Source organism: Passer montanus, unplaced genomic scaffold (assembly GCF_014805655.1).
Source record: "Passer montanus isolate IOZ18808 unplaced genomic scaffold, ASM1480565v1 scaffold9, whole genome shotgun sequence".
Taxonomy (NCBI): domain Eukaryota; kingdom Metazoa; phylum Chordata; class Aves; order Passeriformes; family Passeridae; genus Passer; species Passer montanus.
Window position 1 is genome coordinate 9,835,207 of NW_024374367.1, and position 22,890 is coordinate 9,858,096.

General features: G+C 40.7%; 1 protein-coding gene across 1 annotated transcript in view; it reads left to right on the forward strand.

Annotated features, from left to right (window-relative positions):
- Positions 1–22,890, forward strand: part of PTPRG (protein tyrosine phosphatase receptor type G) — a 392,251-nt gene that overhangs the window by 256,427 nt on the left and 112,934 nt on the right. Inside the window, exon 5 of the mRNA XM_039734146.1 lies at positions 942–1,037. Coding sequence (XP_039590080.1) covers positions 942–1,037 — 96 coding nt within the window. The remainder of the gene's footprint in view (positions 1–941; positions 1,038–22,890) is intronic.

The window sequence follows — 22,890 nt, forward strand, 5'->3', positions numbered from 1 at the left end:
AATCATGGCTGATAGAGATGGACTAACACTAGGGGCTTCTTTTGGAATGGAGGGGTTGAACAACTACTGGAGAAGCAGCAGTGTGTTCAGACAGCTGGGAGAAGTGGGAGCTCAGCTGCTGTGGGAAGTGGAACAAGAACTGTACAGGAAATTAAGAGCACGAGCACCCACAGGCCTGGGTAGGCTGCCCTTACTCATGGCATGTGAGTGGTGCAGTGGGATTGTTTACCAGTGTATAGAGGAAGCTGTTCTTGGTCCTCTTCTATTTGTGTAACTCCAATACTTGCTAGTTTGGGGTAATCATTGTTCTCACATTTACATGAGTAATATTTATTACTCATTAAAAAAAAATATATCAATATACCTGCTTTTGTCTCATGTTTTTTGCAGAGTACTAACGCTTTGGAAATAAAAGTCATGAAATTTAACTGAAGACAGAGAGAAGTGTGACCTTAACTGATAGACCTGAATATCAGAGGCTTATAAAAATGCATTGCTATGGAGACAGACTTTTATCTTACAAATTACTTTAGGAGTAAAGGAATAACTCTAAACATCGAAATCCTTTTCAAAATTCTCTATGGATTTTGAGATAAATATGTTTAGCACATTTAACAGAGCAGGAGATGAGTCTTCAATGTGCAAAGAAATGAAGAGATGCTGGCAGAAAACACAAAGTTTAACATCTGAACAGACTGGCCATACTATTTACCTTTGGATTTGGTATTAAAATGCATTGCATCAACTCTGTTCCCTGCTTACTGTCCCAGCAGGGCAGTCATGCTATTAATCAAGATGCTGGTTAAACAATTGTTCAGCAGAATGCCTTTATCTCAGGTTCATAACACAGGGTTTACATACAACCTTGTATGCATTACATCATGTGAAAGCTGTATGAATCAACACTAATGTGATTCTGTTGTTGGTTTTAATTTTTGCAGATGCAGATTTACTTCTACAATCCTGATGACTTTGACAGTTTTGGAACAGCAGTTCTAGAAAACAGGGTGGTAGGAGCCATGGCCGTGTTTTTTCAAGTAAGTTAAAACAAAGGCTATATCCATAAACCAAAGTGTTCACTGAGTACTATCTAATTCATTGAATTATTTCAAGCTTAATGGATGCATCTGTTTTCTTGTTCCCACCTGTCTAAGTGAAAGATATTTCATATTGTCTATGTGTGATTTAAAATGTAAATAAGTATATTTAAAAACATAATGAAAAATTTTGCCTGGATTGTTCTGACTTTATAGCTACTCTACAGATGCAGACTGGAGAACACATTTATCATGGAACTTCCTTTGCTGCTGAAGCACATTGCTGCAGTCACTGGAATACTAACAAACCAACCCCAACTGGTTTTGTTTAGGGAAAACTCAAAATTCAAATGTAGCTTGAGAGAAAATTAATCAATATGTTTCATCAATCTTATCTGTAGCAGCTTCTAAATTGTCATAGTAGCAAGTTCTTGAACAGACCAGATTTCCAAATGAGTGAATTTATGCATCCACTTGTTTGAAATGCATCCTGAGAGATGCAGATCTGGGGCTGCTGGGTGAGCTCATTTGTGGTTCCACACGCTCCAAATCTGCGGCGTGGGGCAGGGACCACTGCTGGTGATGGCAGTGTCACCTGTGGCATTCAGCAGTGTGAGCCCCTTGTCACCTCACATCAGAAACAGGGCCTTACCTTTCTGACTGGAGGGGAACTGAAGAGAGGGAGTGGAGCCACTCCACACCACCAGGCTGTTGCAGGCAGAGAAGGAGCTAATGAAGATTTGAAATGTCTTGAGGTCTTGGTTTTCAGAAGAGAGGAAAGATGGGAGGGAAGAGCAAGGGAAAATGCTGATCCTTTGTGAGGTTTCACACTAGTTTTTACTGAGGAAGAAAGTGATCTTGCTGTTATCTTTGTGAAGCCAGATAAAAAGGAATATGCAAGTACTCATATGTAAATACCTCCCTTTTTCTTATGATGTTAGAGTGACAAGCCTGACTCTGCTGCTCAAATTAAGTAAGGTTGTCTTTTTGCATGACACTGATTTTGATCAAATGCTTTGATAAGGAGAAAAGGACAGATCCTTGTATTGCATAAATTGCTGTAACTCTGCTGACATCAGGATAGTGGAAGGAGGCATGTTAAATTCATCACTGCTGGATTCTGAGCAGTTCTGTGGCATTTCATATTAGGGCAAAGTTGGTGGAGCTGTGATAATTTACAGTGGCATGGCATGATGATGATTCCCCAGACTTCTTAATCTCAATGTACTATGGGAAGCTTTGGGCAAGTTGAATTTGGCCATACAAGACAGAATTTTAGAAGCAGAACCACCAAAGGCTGGCTCATACCACAGTGAAGTATCGTGGGTTTGGGGTGTGTGCCATGTCAGAAGGAGCATGGGTTTGTGCCATGGTGTTCACTGCATATTGTGGCATCATCTCTCTGGAATTTAACTGCTAAATTGTCCTGATGGGCTTCACATCAGCCATGTGAAGCACTGCCCCATGACTGTATTCCCTAAATCCTTTTTTTTTACAGGATCTTAAAATTGTGGTGGGACTGTGTTATTCCCCACCTGCAAAGTGCTGCGCTTACTGTATTCCAAGGGAACCATTAAAATAACTTAAAATAGTGTGTTATGCTCTTAAAACCCCCATCTTTGATTGTCAGAGACCTCAGGCTTTTCAAGACCCCTACTGAGTGCTGCAGTCCCCTCGGGGAAGCAGAAATCTGCACTGCTCAACATTTCCAGCCCTGCAGGTCGCAGGACGTGAGGCTGTAAATTCTGGGTGATGGTGCAGCTGGGCTCCTCTGCTCTGGGAGCTGTGAAATCTGAGGCCATTACTGATGGACACCCTCTGATCTTTTCCAAAGAGTGGGGTCAAAGTAATTCTTTGGCAAAGTGACCCAGGGGCGACCTGTTTTGTGGTTGCAGGGAAATGATTTGGGGGTTTTGGCATATTTTCCTTTTCTTTTGGGTTGAAATGAGAAATTAGTGCTGTGCTGTTAAACTCATGAGTGTATCAGGTTTTCCTTCTGGGCAGCTTTGCTCCAAGACACAGAACAGTTGAGGAAGATTTGTAAAGCCCAGAGGCCCCAGTCTAGAAGGGCATGTGCTGAATTCTGACACCTGTAAGTAAACTTTGGGGACACCAGTGTGACAGCTGCTGTTTTGGCCATCATGAGGATTTTCCAGAGCTAGTCCCACAGGGCTTGAATTGTTGTACATAGGGTTATTAATGGATGATGGTGGTCCTTTGCAGATCCCTGCTGTGTTTGACCAAGATGCTGTTTTAGCCCCCTCAGCTGCATATCATGTGCTGGGCTTGTTGATCTGTGACTTGGGAAAACCTTTTTCTTGAGAAATGCTTGGTGTTCCCTGAGCCTTGCTCCCCAGGACTCCATGCAGATAAACTTGCCATGGCTAGTGTTTCATGGACCTAATTTAAAGCTTTCGTTTAAAATTGATTCCTAGTGACTTTTGAATGAAATGTCCCTAAGATGTCCATGGTTACACTTTGATTGGCAGCTTATGTTGCTCGAGTACTACTGCCTTCTATTTTCCAGAGCGTTGGTGCCATCTTGAACTCATTTACCTAGAATTCAGCTTTTTAAAACTGTAGGAAGAGAGGTCATACTGTTTTTTACAAATGTACTAGAAAACTCTATCATGCATGCTTTTCTATGTAAATATTTTAATATAATTTATTGGATACATTTGCCATTAAGACTTGGATTTTTGCTAATGTGGTAATGCTGTGTTGGAATGAATGTGCACAACACTGGCTGAGTTTATAGTTTGGCAGGTGTTTTTTGTTTGACTGATGCTCATAAATGTTCCTTTGAAAATCAGGTTCTCCAGTGAGTGAACATTATACTGAACTATATAATTATTGGTGAAACATTAAATAATTAAGTACCCTCTTTCTTCCTTTTTAAATAATTTAACTTGGACTATACAAGAATTTTCCTTATTGAATTCATTATTTCAGGGGTAATTTCCAGGTAAAGTACATTGGTTCTGAACTTGGATAATTGAGGCACTTGGAATTTTGTTGTAATTAAAGCTGTGCTTTTCTCATTACTTTCATTTTAAGCTCTGTTGATAAATGCTATTTCTGTTTGTGTGCTGCTGGTTAGTTGATCTGACAAAAAAAATTACTAAACTAAGAAACAATTCTTGCAAATACAAGCTGCTGTAGCTGCTCATCTCTGTATCTCATTGTGGATAGACATGGGGAGGGTCTCACACAAAATAGCACACTGGGGACTCTGTAGCAATATTGTCAATTTGCAAATGAGATGAGCTGGCCTGAAATCTCTAGCTGGATTTTCTTCGTTGTTAAAGAGAACTCAGTTGTTATTTTAGCAAAAATCAAAATCCCCCTGAGACAAAGGAGAGAATGCCGTGACAAATGAGACCTTGCCTTCTGACAGGTTTTTCAGGAGGACACATTATGGCCATTCCTCTCAGTGTTGCAGTGATCCATCCAGTAGGAGACAGGGTCCCTCCCATGTCCCCATCTCAATTCCTGGAAATTCTCTGATTCTTCCTCTCCTTTATTCTAATGATTTTTGAAAGTCTGAGCAAAACTAATTTGATTTTGACAATGAGAATGGAGAGAGAGGTGTGCACTTCTCTTGGAACATTATATCCACCCACATGAAGCATAATCAGTACTCCAGTGTTTAGGCAATATCTTAAAGGTGATTTGCAAGAGTGAAAATAACACATGGCATCATTAACATGCAGAGCATCATCTAGAGTCATTGAGAGACTTTTCATTTATTTTAATAGACTTCAGATAGATGTAAAGAACTTAAAATTGAATTACGGTATTAATTCTTTTAATGGTTACATTAGAGCCCATGGGGTTTTATTAATAGTAGCTCATGAATAATAAAACTGTTGTTATTGATTAGCAGTGTTATTTAGTATCAGTACAGGTGTATTTTTATTATCTTCATACCATGAAGATAAGTACAGCTCCTTATTCAGTAGCTGTATACCAATAACTCTCTATGTGAGTGAAGACAAGCGAAACAATTTGAAATGTATTCTTCTTTATTAAGTCCAGTTTTGCAGCATTTTGAAATGTTGCAGTTGTTCGAAAACAGTAGTTGTCACTAATAAAAGCAGTACTAGGGCCTTTAAATGGTTTAAAAAGAGTCTAGATGTACAAAGTAGCTGCCCTGACACATAAAGACACAGCCAAAGCATGAGGATATGGACACTGCAGCACCAGAGCTCGTTTTTCTGAGAAACACCTTGCACAAGCACATGCAAGGGGTGTAGTGACGTAGGAAGCATCTCTGGAACAGAAAAAGATTCTCCTCAATTTCCCCAGATAAGTGGAGATAAAATTGCCAAAAGTGATTGTGCATCATGGAGAATTTAAATACAAAATTTTGAGCATTTCTTAAGGTCTGTTAGATTTGAGTAGAGTTCAGTATGTCAGTGGCACAGACCAGAGTCCAGAGGTGTTTTTTAGTCAAAATATTCAAGTTTGGATGCCTAATAACAAGTGCTCATGCTGATTAACTTCCTCTAAAACCATTTTGATTGGAGGAGGGTTTGGGTAGAAGACAAAAATTCATGGAAACTGTTTCTAAAAAAATCTATTCTACCCTTTCCATTAAAGAAAACAATTTTTTTTTTAAAACTAAGCTCAAAATTCTGATTTTTAATTTCAACTTATGTTGAAAGTTTCTTAGGGAAATATGAATATTTTTTGAATATTTTATGTAAAATAAGAAAGGAAAAGGAGAACAGATGGGGAATAACTCTGAGAGTAAAATATATATCTGTATATCTCCAATTTTGGTGCTTCTTAAATTTCCAGTGCTTAACAATGAGACTTTCTTCTGATCCATACCTCTGCCCAGATTAGTCATGTTTCAAATGACGTTTAATAGTAAAACTACTGTTTACAACAGATTTTTTTTTATTTTGTTTTTAAATTAAGCTTTCTTCTAGTAATGTTCTTCATCCTTTATTTTGGTACATAAATGAGAAGGCTGACTCTTGAGAGCACTAGGCAAACAATCCTGATGAAGTCTTGAGTTTAGCAGAGAGGCCTCAAATGGTTTTTAGTTGTGGGGGCGATGCAGTTGTGAGAAGGGCAGAGCTGCATCCCTTTCTCAAAGAGGAGGGCAGATAAGAGGTAAGGAAGGGGCAGACTGCAGGTGTGAGCCCTGGGACCTTACTGTGAGCAGTTTGGGGAGCTCAGGGAGAGGAAGGGGTCTGTGAGGCCAGCAGTTCATCACTCAATGCTGCTGGACTCAAGAAACTCACTTTGTAAGTGAGAGGAATTGCCCTGAAGAAAGAGTAGCCCTTTCACCTGGGGTTTTTTGTACCAGGTATGCTTCAGTTCTCCAAACTTACAGTGCAGTGAGAGCAGCACTGAGACACACCTTTGCTGCTGGGTTACTGTGCAGAGCCTGGGATTCCCTGATGTCACATCCCATGCAGGCAGGAGCAGAGTTTCTGTCTGTGTGCAGGGTGCCGTGGGTTCAGGCGCCTGCTCACATGGCTGCACACTTGTCATGGCTTGTCATGAGAAGGAGCTCATGTGGCTGTGGCTGTGAGTGTGAAGAGCAGAGGTGTTCACACAGCAGCCTGAACATCCTGAGCAAGCCTGCTCGGAGGAATGAGGTACAAATGTGTGAGCGAAAGCGGGGCTGGGTTTGGAGGCACAGACTGACAGGGCAGCTGAAACAGATCGTTCTTGGAAGCAAACACATCATTCCACTTCTGCTTGCCTGTGTTCTGCCAAGAGGCATTTGCAGTCTCTAGATCATGATGGCTGCAACCTGCTGTGTTGAAACTTTCTATCCACAGGCTGACTGTGCAGTGTAGAAGGGTAATTTACCTTATGTGCACTTATCTTCTTCAGTGCCCAAGCAATCGTCTTCCTTTCCCTTCTTCTCCTCACTCTGTGAACTTGTTCATGGTATTTTCCACTAAGGCAAAAAGTCTGATGACCTCCAAAATGCAATACTTTCAATTAAAGCATTTTTGTTACATTGAGTTTTAAAGGATATGGGCAGTACTGAAAGCAGTGCCATGCAGTTCTTTTTACAGTTCAGAGCAAAATACCAGAATGCACAGAGAGTCTTTGGCTTTTATTTTGTTTTTAATCTCAGACATACCTGTGGAAATGAATTTCCAAAGCATCTAAAAAAATCTAATTGAAGATAAGAATTAGAATTAGATCCTTTCCTTCCCTCAAATGCACTGTAAATGCTTTTTTAACTATGAAGTCTGAGACCACAACTCACAACTTTTGCTGGATGGCTTGGATGCAGCAGCAAGGAGGGGGGATAACAGTGGGGATGGGTTACCAAGTGACTTCTGCTTTTGTGATAAATCACAGTCCTTTGCTCCAATTTATTTACTGGAAAACTCACAATTATTGCTGATAGGAAAGAACTGCAAACTTTCTTGTTGTTGAGAGGACTTGGACTCCAAAGTTCTGCAATGCTTGAAAAATATGAAAAATGCTCCGCACATTTTATGGGGTCTGTCCTCAAGGTCTTGAACTTGAGAGGTGGTGTATGTGTTGCATGGGAATAGATCTCCGTGCTCTTCTGGTTTAATGTTCATTGGAATGTTAGGATCACTGTCTTTCAGTTTACAACATTGTAAATGCTTTTGACCTGCAGGTTTTTTTCTTTCTGAATGATTCTTAATTGATAAATGTATTGAGATTAATCCCAAGCAGGATGCCATTATTAACTTGCTTCATTAAATTACATACCAACCTGTTAGCATTAATTCTCATAACTGTTCCCTTACATTTTAGTGGTTTTATTTTAATTGCTTGCCTTAAGAACTTGATCAGCATGCATTTGTGTATTCTTTTCTTCCCTTTCCTTTCTCTCACCCTTGATGTTCAGAAGTGGAATCAGTTTAGGAATATTTATAGTGTCTAATGTCAGCTTCTTAAACACAGTAATTTACTTCTCTGTGATTTAAAAATATCCTGTTTAAAGAACAAAAACAAAACAAACCATTTTGTAGCCATGCCATAAAAATTTTTAAATTTATTGAAAATGTCTCGTGGAGTTTTCATTTCTAGACTCCTGCAAATGACACTTACATGCGTAATATGTAAAAATTACAGTTGTCAGCCTATAATCTCACCCCTTGTGTGGTTCAGGAAGATTGAGACTCAGGAAGTTTACTGATTATAATCATTAGACTAAAAAGAAAATTAGTTCCCTAACTACAGTAGTAGTTTGTGCATTTTGGTCTCTGTTGTGCATTGTTGATGCATCACTTGGTCACTGTGTCAAACATCACAAAGCAAACCCAGAGCTGGGACAGTGTGGAGAGACCCCCAGCCTTGCTGCAGGCTCCATCACTGCTGTAGGGAAGGGACAGCAGCCCCTCTGTGTCTCTGAGCACTGAGAAGCCATCAAATGTGGCTTGTTTGTGGCTTTGTGATACCCAACAATTGGTTCTTCCCTGTCCTTCTTACATGTCCCAAATCCGGTGCATTTTTACTTGACCTTTTCTTTAAGAAAGAGAGAAGCTGTAAATAAAGAATCTTTTTTGCTATCTAACTTTTTGAAGAGTTTTGCTGAAATTGATCTTAGTTACAGAATCACAGGAGACCTAAAGATATACATTCATCTCCTTTCTGCTCCTCTCTCCCAAATATAACAGCTGCCTCTGGGAAGTCCCTTTTTTCTCTCAGTTTTTAGACATCCAGCCTGGATTCCAGGAAGATAATTTTTTATGCCTGTCTGCCCACCTCATTTTAAAATTTAATTTGTTTTTGGTTTTTTTGGGTTTGTTGTTTTTTTTTTTTAAACAGGCTCTTTATTCATCTGTCTGTCTGACCCATTTGCCTCTCAGAGGGTTATAATATCAAATGTATTACATGTGGTTTACATTCATGGGACGTAGATGGAGAAATCTAACATTTCAACCTGGAAACTCCAGTTCTCTAGTCTACAGTTGCCCAGTTCTGCAGGATTTTGAACAGGATTTGTGTAATCCTTAGAAAAGTTACACCTGTTTTTGCCCTCAGTGTCTTCCATGAAACTGCAAAGTCTTCCTATGTCTCTGGTTACCAGTTAGTGTTATGGCACATTTTAAGCAAAGGTGAGCAGAGGATCTATTCATAAATGATTGTCTAGTTTCACTTTGTGCCATAAAAGAAAGATTGGTTGTAAAGTTTGAATATATAAAATAGATGGGTAAAATTGGGGCTTCCTTTCCCTTTAGATCTTCTGGCTCAGATGAAAACAGTTATTAAATACAAGCTGTTGTGCCTGAAGAATTATTACTGTAGTTCTCAGATATAACAGCACCACGTTTCTCCTTGTATTGGCAAGAATAAACAATACAAGCTTCAGACAGAATTTCCTGGGTAGCATACCAAATGTTCTGGAAAACCTTCTCGGACAGCAGCTGATACATTTTTAATACAAATAAAACATAATTCTTTAGTCTCGTTTCAGTTTGATCCCTAAGGTGGAAAAAGTATACAGACTATGCATAATTAATGTATTTGTTTGAAGTGTTTAGCCAGATACTCCATTCACAAAGTCTCTTTTTGTTAATAGGTTGCTGTGAGATGTAAGAATCACTTAGGGCTCTCTTTGTACAAATAAATGGAACGTGCCATTTTTGGTACAGTCAGCGAGGTGGTTATACAGTCATCCTGACTGTGTCTTTGTGCTGCCCACACCGTCCAGCCTTACTCAAATCACGGAGCAGGTCTGGCTGAAATGTCAGTATTTTCCCAGATCAGAAGTGATGGGAAAGCATGAAAGCATGCAAGGGAGAGAAGAGGATGGTTGGGAGCTTTCAGGCTCTCACGGATTGGTGTGAGGTTGGCGTGTCTGTGTGAGCACCACCCCGGCTGTTACAATGATATGTGTGGTTTCTTGTGCAATTCCTAAATGTTACACATGATGCAGAGCAAGCATGCAGGAAAATATCCCTCAGTAATTTAATTATCATCTGTCCTAAATTACTATAAATCCAGTGTTAAAGGTTACTACCAGAGGGTTGAGTTGTTGCTGGGTTTTGTCGTCTGTAGTTTCTGTGCTGCAGGATGACTGTGGGAGAGATGATTATTGAGGGCGTTCTGAGCCCATGGTTTTCATTCCAGAGGTCAGAAAAAAGGCAATGAAAGTAAATCATAATCTAGTCTGGTCCCTTCTTGATGTCTTTGTACAGATGTAGACATTTGTATGTGTAACTGATGGTTTAGCTGATAATGCTGATGGCAGATCACCCCCAAAATAATTCTGCAGCTGAGATGGCAGCTTGCCCAGAGCAATCCTGGTACCTGATGTTTTACCTCCTATGAATCTAAATCAGAAATCTTCAGGTTTATAGGGTGGAGCTGAGGGTGTGTAAACCTGGGAATCCTTTTACAGCATAACTTTATAGTAGCTTTCAGAGGTGTCTTCTACATCTCGGATTCACTGAAAAGCACGCAAATTTGACTAAGGTGATGAGTTCCAAGTGATGAGTTCCAAATGAGCTCAGTGGTCCTGGTTAGAGTAATTTAAAGCTCCCTTTGTTTAAAGTTCAGGTGTGCTGGTACCAGTTTCCAGAACAAAACCAGCCCAGAAGCTGGGATTTGCTCTTATGCTCTGCTGGAGATAGTGAGAGTCAGGAATGCCAATCACCATCTTATTCTGTGCAGAAAAGTGAAACGTGTTAAATAAAGATTGCTTAAATCTGTTCAGCACCTCTGAACAGTGAGTTTTGGTGGAGCAGGATTTTTCCTATGAGCTTATGGTGTTTGCAACTGCTTCACAGCTCTGAGGAGCCAAGGAAAAGCTGTCTGGCTGACACCATCAGAACAGTATTTAGCTGCTGATTGTAACTGTACCATTTCTGTGCATCAAAAATGCATGGAAATGTGGTCATTATCAAGTCTAAAGAGACTTTCTGCAGGAGGGTATTGGTTTTGCAACATCTCTGCTGTATCAAATGAAGCCTAACTGGAGATTTGGCAAAGTGTTCTTTATGAGAAAAGTAAAATGATGTACCACATTAGAAAGGAGCTTGGTTATTAGAAAGCTCAGTCTTGCTCCTGATGAAATGGATTTTTTTTCACCGTAAAATTCATCTTTACTTGCTGCAAGAATATTGCTAAAAGAGATTAACTTTGGATCTCAGTGTATTTTATAGTGTGTCTCATGTTATTTTAAGGCTGTAAATATATTAGCTGATCTGTAAGCTTCACTTAAGTTACTGCTTTCTGGGTTTTGGAAGAAATAGGATCATGGTTATGCAGGAACCATGAAGATTGAATTAAATCACCCCTTTTGATATTTATTTTCCCTTGGGATCATGATATCAGATCAATATTTAAAAACAGCTTTATGGGTAAGTGTTGATTAGAAAGCAAAGCTCCATAACCTTAACAGCTAAGCTAGCAATTTTTTTGGTGCATTTTATCTGTGGTTTGTATGGCATTATCCATATGCCTGTGTAAAAAGCAAGAAAATAATTTTATTATTTTCTTACTCCTTCCTCCCTCCTGCTTACCTTGCTACCTGGCAAACCTACTTTATCATATCTAGATCCTATAAAAATATCTAACATAATTTGAAATGCTCTTGTGTGAAACATGATTAGACTGCATCAATCACTTTTCAAAGATTTTTTTTTCCTCATCATTTTGTATTCTAAACTGCTAAAATCACAATCTTTTATATCCTCCTGCATTTCATGGGAGGCATGAACAGACAGATAGCTCCACATCTTGGGTGAACCAGTCTTATTAAGTACTCTCCCAAAGTGCATACCAGTGAAATTAAGCTTTAGGTTAACGTTTTGGAATGCTCTCCTCTTGCCAACTCATTACTAGTGATATAGCAGAGCAAACTGTTGCCTTCTGCTATTCCAGATATCTACAGAGATTTATTACATTTCAGATAATAAGCTTACCTTCCTAATAGCACACAGCCCACCCCGCCTTATGGCTTGACTTGCCTGTGCTCATGACTTCAGCAGAGAATTAAAGGCCAGAAGTAAAGCTGGCTTTTAAACCTCTCTGGGTCGAGCTGTTTGGGGGTCCCTGTATTGTGGATGGGAACATCCATCATTTTGGAGTCTGAGCTCACTCATTGTCTAGACCAGCTCTGCACTACCCCTCAGGCTGATACTGATCCCTCTCTGTGGACAGATGGTGGTGGGAGAGGAGGGTGATGTCTGGGTGGATGGCACCACCTCAGTGTGCTGCAGGGCCATATGGGCACTCAGGTTTTAGAGAAACTTGGTCTGTGTATGCAGTACAGCTGGCTGCTACCACACCTGTCTAATAGAGTCATTGAAAGACCATCTAAATTCATGCTGGGCTGTGGAGATTATCTCTGTCAGCTGTTCTTGTGTCAGAAGCAATTTTTTTAAATGCTGCATTTGTGTCCTAAGTGCCCAGCCTATGTCTGCCTTTTAGAAAGTGCCCTCTTCCTTCCTTCATTACAGTTTGCATTCCATCTGAGACATATAACTGAGACATATAGTGTCTTAACCCTAAAGATAGGAGATTTTTTAATGCCTTCATTATCATGCCATATCTATTTGATGCCCCCTTTAAAATGTGAATGTAAAGAGAGCTACAAGTGCAGGTGCATCCTACCAGTGTGCTGGGGGCACAGACCAGACTCCAGGGAACATGGGATGCTCCAGCATGAGGCTTTTGGGCTGTGGTGATGCTCTGGAAAGCCTCTCCATCCTCACAGCTGCCAGCAGTGCAGTGCTCCTGGTGTGCTTGTTCCAGCTGGTCTGGAATTGCCACTGTGTTGGTCTCAGGCACTTTGGGCACGACTGTCTGGGCAGCCTGGCAGTGCAGATGTCTCTGGGTGCCAGCCTTCTGTGGATTGCCTTCACAGAGCTTGGCTCTTTAGCTCCCTCCACAACAATCAGGCTTTTGGCAGGGAAAAAGGTGGTGCTGGTTGTGGTGTCAGTTGCAGGTGGTTGTATGAGGGTGGTGACATCAAGAGACCATGCAGCCTGGCAGATCTTAACAAGAGAGATAAGAGACTTTTCTAGAGGTCAACACCGAAACTGGGGCTGTGGCAATGCATGAGCCTGGATGGTCAAGCTGACCTGCCACAGCATTGGGGATCAGGTCATAACCACTGTCCATGAGCTGTGGACACCCAGGAGTTACAGTGCTGGGTGGGAGAAGAAAGAAAAAATAATAAGGAAACATAAGGAAACACTTCAAATTAATAGCCAGGTTTTCTGACGAGCAAATTCAGAGAGAAGGAGAGGAGATGGAAGAATCTTCCTGAGAGCATTCCTATATACATTCACCTGCAGGAAGAATCTTCACTCTTCTGGGTCAGGCTAGACTTGTTCAAAGAGCACCTTTTGTTCTAACCCTGTTTTAAGTTTTGTTTTAAATCCTTTTCAGTTGTATTTTACTTCTTCTCTGATAACTTTCACTGAAATTTTTAGATTTTGGCAATTTTGAAGTTATACCCTGTGTAGGAGGAGGGCTTCCTGACCAGAGACAGAGCATGAAAATGCCCTCCCTAGATAGGTCATGCTCCACAGGAGCACAGGAATGCTGTAAGAAGCCCATGGAGCAGACACATGAAGGCTAGAGGATCCTGAGGAGTTCTGTGGCTTTAAGATTATCACCTACTCGCAGTGATTGAATAGCATTCACTTTGCCACTGCTGAAATGTAGAACATCTTGAAACAAGCACACATGTCATGTTAGTTTTTGTATTTCTTTGTATTTCAAGAGGAAGAAACTGCTGCCACAAACTGAATGTTTGCCAGGCTTTTAATGCACTTGTGTTCTAAGTGCTGTTTTTCCTGCACAAAATTTACCCATTTGTTCTAAACATGAGCCATGATACTTGTTGAAATGGTTTTTTAAGGAAACAAGTGAGTTGTTGGGTCATGCTAACCAAGAGAAAAATAAACATCTTGACATATAATCCTCACTGGTTTTGTCTAGTGTTACACCAGGTGAAACAGGGGGCTTGAGCTGTTCTTCTGTTGCTGCAGGAACTTGAGCAGTTCAGAAGCAGCTGAGAAAAAGAAATATGCAGGCCACATCCTGCCACTCTTAATTCAGTGGCTTGAAGAAGATTGAGTTGGACTGCCTCGTTTTTCTCACCTGCTTCTTGGAGTTCTCCTGCTGTGACTGCCCAGGGACAGCTCTGTGGCTGGCTCTTGCTGCACCCACACTTCATTCCCACTGGCAGTCCTGCAGCTGGTACCCTTGGCACCCTGTCTGCTGGCTTCCAGGTTTCCCCTGGACAAACCCACTCACCATCCTCAGCAGTCAAAGCTACTTCTTTTCTTGTCTCCATAAAGAACATCTCAGGGGGTGGAAGAGCAGAGGAACTTCCTTGGAGAGGCAGGAGGTGGAGAGGAAAAGGTGGGAGAGCTGTGGAAGGATGCTCAAGGGTGTATGTGGAACAGTTTGGGAAGGTTGCTGTAACATTTGAGGAGACAGAAACAGCTCACTGGGTGGAAAGAGACAGTGAGGAGGATGTGGCAGGTGTGTGATGGAAGAGGGAGGCAACTCAGACATGAAAGTGGAGTCAGAAGTGAGGAAACTGAGGATTAGTAGGTGCTTTCTGCCTTAGGTACTGTGAGCACCAAATGTACAAGTTCATAGCCTGCACACACCTGCAAGAACTATATGACACTGAAAATTTACAAAAAGATAAGTAAAGATGGAAGAACTTGATTGAAAAAAAATTACAAATGCAAGGGTGTATTGTAGTTGTCCTTTTGTGCTGGAAAGTATTAATGAACAGCACTGGTTTAGCATTGGATCCTTGTACCACAAAGATGCCTGGAAGCCTGAGAGCCCACCCAGCCCTTGGATGCTGCACTAGAAATGGGGAATTTGGTGTAGCAAAATTCCTGCTGCAGTTTTGGGAGGCCAGTTTCCACCAGCCTCCTTAGAAATGAGGTAAAAAGAGTGGCAAACAAACTGTGCTGGAATTTGATTTTTCAAAGCATAAGATTGAGGGGGAAAAAAAAGAAGCTGTCCTACAATAATTTGTTTTCACTGGATTTCTAATTTAATTGTGAACTGAGGTGTGGTTGTCATTAGGGAAGTGACTGTGTAACTTAATTGACATTTCTGCATTCTCTGTGTTTGTGACTCATAGATGCTGGCTTGAGTCATCTGTGCTGCCTGGCTGGAGGGAGCCCAGGGCTGTGCTGGGAGAGAAAAAGACAGGACTTTTCTTGTAGAATGAATGAAAGATGTTGGGAAGCTGAGACGATTCCTTTCCTTTATTTTAAAGGAGAGATTGATGTGACCTCTCTCACCAAAATCCTTTGTGCTGGCTAGAAAAGAGGAAAAGGCTGGAAATCTCTGCTGCACCCTGGGCAAGCTTAGCTGGAGCAATTAAATTAAACCCCTGCAAAATGCTGGAGTTCCAGATGTCCATCTGAGCCATTCCTTTTCAGCCTTTGCATTTTGCCCAGGAAATTTTCCTATTTAGCCAACAGACTTCATTGCCTTTTTTTTTTAGTTAAAAAAAAAAGAAAAAAGAAAAGAAAAAGAAAAAAAACTGGAGATACTTTTTTCTCACTTGCACAGTTTTGTACCAAATTCGAGCCAGGAGCAGAAGAAAATGAGAGAGCTAACTTCCATTTGTGGTTTCACAGTTTTGAGTTTAGCCTCTCCAAATGTGTGAAGCTGTACATCAAGGAGTGGGTGCTGTAAGATGATCTGGCTGTAGTGCTTGTTATATTTTTTCATTACACCATTTCATTTTCCTCCCTACTTAAGTCAAAATGGTTATTTTTACCTAAAAACTGTAAATTGAGCAAATTGCGAAAATTCTTAAAAGAGACCCAATCTTTTTTTTTTTTTTTTTTTGGCCCCTTTTAAAATTTTTTTTAACTCGGAGGATGAGAACAGTTTATACCTGATGGCAGTTTTTATAAAATAGCCTCCATCCTGATAAAATGTTACCCCCTGGTGTGTCATTTTTCCAGCTGAACTGCTGGTAGGATTGAGAGATCTTGCACACTGCTGCTTAAATAAATAGACTACATGCTCTATGAAGAAATCATATTATTTTCTCAAAGGAGAACAAGTAGGCTCAGTGCACTGAAATTGCTTTAAATAAACTTGCAGCTACTGTAGCCCTTTTTTGCGCAGCTGCAGATGGTAGAGTCTATCAATCAAGCTTTCCCAGCTTTGAGAAGCTGCCACTGAAGCTGCCTTTGCTCTGTGTTGCAATTGCATTTTTGTCTTTTACAGAACTTTGTATCTGAGATGTTCTATTGCTCTAATCAGATTGTGCTTTTGGGCTGAACATACCTTTTGTTTTTCCTTAGTTATGTGTGTATTAAGATCATTCAGTTATTGGTTAATTGAATGTGCTATTCACTTGCAGTAAAATAGCTGCATTTGTGCAAGAATGCTTTGGGGAAATTAATTAATTTAGCAATGGAATAATTCAAAGTTCAGGCAAAAGAGTGCCTTACAAAAAGAAAGGAAAATGCATTGTCTGTTGTTTCTTACCATGCTGCGGGTTGCAAATCTTGTGATAGTGAATGGAGGAAATGCTGTGGACAGGGAGCTGCAGAGTCTTCCTCAGCCTGGTGCTCCAATCAGCCGCTGCCAGCAGGTTACAATGCATGATCAATGTTCCTCTCTGCTAACAAAGGAACTCAGTGTGCACAAACACAGAGCGCCCTGAGCTGAGTTATTAAGCAGACTTAACTCTTACTCAGAGTTTCATGGTCTTGTTGTTTGTTTTCTGGGGTTTTTTTTGAGACAGTCTCTTGCAGGACATTGCACCAACACACAGATTCTGTTCAACATTCTTCTGTGGTAGCCAGTGCTTTCCTCTTTTTGTGACACTGGGATTTCAGCCAGCCTGTGGTGTAAAAGTGACTATTTATGCTCCTTGTGTTTTAAAGCATCCCTACTGGACGTAATGAAAGGGGAAGTTGCTGATCTATAACCTCCTTTGTCCCATCCTAGTCCCAGAATGTCTGCAACTTGGGTGCAGAGGCAGCAGGTGGAAAGTGATGCAGGGCTGAGTTAAAGACTGTGAGGAGCAGTGGTTGCAAACAACATCATTGCACTCAACCAAAGATGAGGGACAGCCAGAACACTGACCCCAAAGTCAGTTCAATAGCTTTTAAACCCCATTGTGGACTTCAAAAAATAAAGGAAAAAGTGCAGCTTCTTCTTTGGCACTGCTAGTTAATGCCCCCTGCTAGTAGATACCCTCCAATGCTGTAGTGAAATATGAAGTTCATACATCACTAGCAAGCTTTCAGTCAGAATGATGTATTATTCAAAGTGGAATTAGCTAGAAGGATCAATGCACACCCATTACTCTATTTAAAATAATCATTGGAAGACTCATTAACTTTTTTTTTCCTCTTCTCTTGAAACAACATAGTGAATGAGACATTTAGGAACACTCCCTCCTCCAGCATATGCACCTCTATGACTTCAGAATATTTTCATTCATAGCAGGATTATTAACACCTGAAGGCCAAACCCCAAATTTAACAGCATTTGCCTTCAAGTTCCTAAACCTGAAACCAGTTGCCATAGGCAAAGACAAAATCAGCTCTAATGCACATTTTTTTTTAAAATGAAAGGTCATGGTGGTATCTGTGTGAAATAGTGTGTGTGCCACCTTAAGGTTCAGTGTCATATCTTGCCTGGGTACCTCTTATTCTCTCTGATTTTACACATGAGTAGAAAATTGAAGTATTAAGGGGGCTGTTTCCATTTCTTGTTTTCCCTTACAAATATATTCTGCAGGATACTTACTTTGGGCAGTCCATTCATTGCACAGCAAATGCCTTCTGCCTCCGTGCTCACCTCTGTCAGGCTGCAGGCTTTTGGCCAGATTTGTCCTTTTGCATCAGCTCATGTGGGAGATGTGCAATTATAGCTTATATGGGGGAGATGGAAGAAAATATCATCTGTGGAGGAGCAGGAATATATCATTCTTGGATCATTTGGTGCTTGCGAAGGTGAAAAACTTAGAGCACCAAATCTAGCTTATCATTATGTCGGGAGCTCTGTAGGCATTTTCTTGGCTTCATAGATAGCTCAGTGTGCTATTGTGTCAACCAGTATCCCTTCTCACCCATCAGCTCTCCTGGAAAGCTCCAGATAAATATTTCCTGCTTTATTTCAAAGCAAAACACATGTAAACTTTTCATATCTGTTCATCCGCATTCCAGACCCGGCTGAAATCTTTCACTTCCTTTTATTCAGTAATGTTTAAGAAACTAGATATTTATCCACAATCAGATTTTACAATGTGGACTTCAAAAGGGAGAGAGGCAAGAGGTGGGACAATGGAGTTAGTGCAGAGCAGAAGGGTGTGGACCACAAAGCCAGGATCCTTTCCAAGTGCTGCAGACTGATGCAGGTTAAAGCATCATTGTTCAGAAGGATTAGGAGTAGGGCTGCCCAAGCTGATAGCTAGCCCTGAAATTATTTGGCCCCAAAGACATGGATTTGAAGAGTTTCAAAAGCAATATCCCTAGTGCTTTCCTTTTAGTGAGAAAAGAATGTTTCTTTTGATGGTGATTATCTTGGATTCTTTAAATCTTGTTGCTGTGATGTTAAAATACGTATTGTGTGGCACAGTGTTCACATTAATGGGATTCTTCTAATTTCTGTTCTAACCAACTGAAAATCAGGTCCTTTCCCACAGAGATTGGGGACTGGCATCTGTCCAACATCACTGAGCTGATAGAAGAATAAATTGTTTAACCATGTTGATTGTCCTGAAACCCTACAGGACAATTTAATCTCTGCAACCCAGTTAATTCATAATAGTTTTCTTTTTCTTCATAGTTGTTTGTACAGAGTGCTTGGAGCTCAGGTTTTTGGCTGGTGAGTTGTATATCTTAACTGCAGGCTGTATGGGAGCTGAAGGCACACAGTTGGGGGAATATTACCCCTGACTTTCAGTGTTGTAATTGAAAGTAGAGTTTGACACATTGGCATCTTTCTGTGTCAGCCATTGTCACTGGCTTCAGCTGCCACGGTTAAGTATGTAGTCATTCATCCTTGGCAGACAGCGTCCTTTGCAGCATGAGAGGATGGTCTCTGGATGTTAATGCTCCGCACTCTGGGAGCAGCTGGCTATATCGAATTCAAGGCATGCAGATTTTCTTGGCCATTTTACTTAGCAGATGGGTAAGGCTTGATAGATGGAAGATTTAGTTTCCAAGTCAAGGGCCAAATGTTGCAGTGGGAGAGAAAAGTAAATTATATCACTATTCAGAGGGGAAAGGCTCAGGTACTGTATCACAAAATTGTTGCCATTCATTTTCCTCTGCCTTGCACAAAATGCATGTCATTTCACCTTTCAATATAGCCGACTGTGGCATTCTCCTTCACTTTGAGATGCTTTGCAATACTGTCTCTGAGCCCATTTAATGAGCTTGAAAGCAGTTGCTGCAAATTTATGACAGTTTAATGTCTAAATGCCAGATATTTTTTAAGGTGGAAATGAAAGAGAAATTTGTATTTTGTATCAACCCAAATAGGTGAGTTTTCTTCAGTTCTTTTTTCCCCACACCCTTTTCTTCCAACATATTTTTAAAAGGAAAGTGTATTCCTTACTCCTGATCTGTTAAAATTATTAATATTCACCTTCTTCTCACAAGGTAGCTGATACCAGTGATCATTAGAGAGCTTTGTGATGCTCCCTCCAGACCTCCTTGGTTGGTGGGAGGATAATCTGGGTTTCAGAGGGGCTGCCTGGAGCTTTGGGCAATGGGGGGTGTCTGTTGCTTTGGACAGGGGTATTAGAGTTAAGGTCTGATGTTGCTGTGAGGCCTCTCTAACTGCCTCAGTGTGTATTTGAGGGTTTCCCTGTTTTTATTTGTTACTGTTCTAAAAGAAGCATGGTAAGATCAGTGTGTTTTCCTGAGATCTTTTTTGCAGCTTTATAGAACTGTTTCCAGCAGAAACACAGGTCATGGATTACTTACATGACTTTAGCATATGGCTTTAATTTTACAGCATGTGGCATAAATTTTAACACTTTACGAGTCTGCTGAGTTTTGATAAATCAGAGTCTTCAGGAGGTTCTGAGTTTGTCCTATATAATAATCAGATGAACAGAGAGCTTTACATGAACAGCTTTTAGATGAACAGGCTGCTCTACAATGAGTGATAGAGAAGGTTGGTGGTTTTTAACTCTTGAGGAATGCCGAGCTCAGTACAGCTGCAGCACAGGGGCAGTTCCTTACCCAGAAAAGTCTGTTTTCACATGCTGTGGCTTGGTGGCTGGACTAGCATGGTCAGCCTGGCTGAGGTGCTCTGGTCTGTCCTCTGCTCACATTCCTGCTCTGCTCAGTCACTGAAACTGTCCTCTTTGGAGTTTTAATGTTATGCTGGGAAGGGGCTGAGCTCCCTGGCCTGCCTTCAAGGCTACAGCTGTAGAAGCAGCACTTTGAAGCACAGGGACAATACTTTGTGCTGCTCAGAGGTGTTAACCCTGCTGTCAATAGAGTTGATGGCTGATCAGCCTTGTTCACTGAAGAAGGAGTAATTTCTCAGTCCCTGCATCAGATGCAGGAGCTGTAAGTAAATCTAACCTATCTAGAGTATGATTTTCACCATGACTTCATGTGAAGAACATGTCTGGTTTATGACTGCAGAATGGGGTCACTTGTGCCTTGCCTTTTCCCATAATCCAAATATTTGTCTTGTTCACTGCATTAGCATCAAGCCATTCTTTCTGTTCAGAATGGCATGTGCACCAGGTATTGAAGTCACCCAAAGGGTACAATAAACAAGAGATTTTGCTTCCTCATGTCATGTTTATCCCATATTTACCCTATGGTGAGAGCTCTGTTGGCACAGGAAACTGCTTAATGATATCTCTGTGTTTGTTTTTCCATTGTGCTTAGCATGACAGTTACCTATTTACTTCTGCTGAAGAGGATTACAGGCATTTTTCAATTATAAATGGTGCACACAAGCATTATTTCATCTGTTTACTGCAGACCTATAGAGTGTTAGTCAGTTTAGAGCAAAAACATCTTGTACAGGAAGCAACATTTGTAGTAGTGGTACTGCGGGTATTTTAGGGCAATTTCAGGATGCTTTTCCATCTGTCTGTTAGTACTCACTCTGCAGCATTGTAGGCTTGTATTTGTGCCTGGAATTCCTGTGGCTTAAGAAATTTGTCATTCTCTGTGTTTCTTCTGATAAGTTCTTGAAGGAGTAGGGGGGAAACTCACGGCTCTTCACTCACAGGAAAAGGTTTACCCATCTTAGACAGGTATGTGTTGGGTGAAGGCAAAGTGCCCAGACCCAGTTTCAGATGTGTGATCTTTCTCTAAGGTACCAGCAGAAATGTGGAATGTAATAATTCCAATCTGAATAATTCATTGCTGTTGTCCTTCAGGATATGTGCATAAGATAAAAAAAATACATGTCTAAAACACATTATATAACAAAGAAAGTTAAAAACAGTTTGTAGGAGGCTATAAGCTCAAGCTTCATGACATGGAATCATAAAGCAGGTCAGAAGGACACTTCTTATTCTGGGGATTTTTTTTCCTTCTGCTTTTTTAAAATTTTTTTTTCTTCCCTTCCTTTCTTTTAAGTATCAGCTGTTATCAGAGACAGGATTCTTGTATGGGTGATTCTCTGATCTCAACCAGTGTGGTAGCTGGAGGCCAGTTAAACCAGAGATGTGCAGCATTGAGGATAGAACTTGACATTTTGGATTTCAGAAACCTGATTTCCTCTGTGAACACAGGCAAAAAAAAAGATACAAAANGGGGGGGGGGGGGGGGGGGGGAAGAGAGAAAAATGAAATTGATGGTGGGTTTTTTGGGTTGTTTAAAATTTGAAGAAAAATATGCAAGAAAACTTCTGTCCTGAAGTCTGAACCCTTCCACAAAATAAGAAAACTTTTGATTACTTTTCTAATGGTCTTGCCAAGATCCTGAAACAGTTGTACTGAGGTGTGAGAGACCTGTGTGTGAACGTAAGGTAAAAGGCAGGAAAGCATCTGGAAGGAAAATAAAACTATATCCCATGCAAGTCTGAACTGACAGCTCTGCAAGTGGTACTTGTTTGAATATGATTTTTAAAGAAACATGAGACCCCCATACCCCTGGAGAAAACAGATTACAGATGCATGGAGCATTTGCCTTCCAGCCTCCGTAGGAATCCTGTTCCTGTTGGTTTTGTGCTGTTGAAGAGCACAGCACATTGCAGAGTGTGCTATCAAAGAGGCTGCATGGCTGGATCTATACAGCCACACCACCTCAGATTGAAGGGGCACTGCCAGGGCTGAGGTTAAGGATTGATCTACTTTGACACAAAATCCCAAAAGGAAGAGTTCTAACCTTTATGATCCTTTCTGTCTATTTGCTTTTTTCAAACTGATTGCAGCTGTCACCAGAAATAAAACCAAAGTAAACAGAATAAAACTCTTTACCACTTATAGTTAGGCAGCAATAAATAAAATATTGTTTAAGTCCAGAGCAATATTTTCTTATGTTCTTGTCCTTAAATGCTAGTAGCATTTTAATGATTTTTGTTTCCAATGGTGCCCATGGTTGGAGAAACCTGGATAAATAGAAAAGATGCAGGAATGTGTCACACAACAGGCCCTGTATTTTTAGTTTCTTTTTGATTTGTTAGGTGTCAGACAGAACCTACAAAGTGGGTAATTGGGTCTACTGTCCTGTGATTATTATTTATACAGGATCCAAAGTGTACAGAGCACCCCTTTGGGCATATAAAAGTTCATGCTTCAAAGAGCTTGTAGCCTTCAGGGTAATGGTGTTATGTCCAGTAACATCTGAGCTGTATATATTTCAAAGCTGCTTTTGCTGCTTTGATAATTTTATTGCATTTCTTGCCCTAGATGATCATTGCAAGTTCTGGAGTACTGTGATGAGGAGAGCGTTTT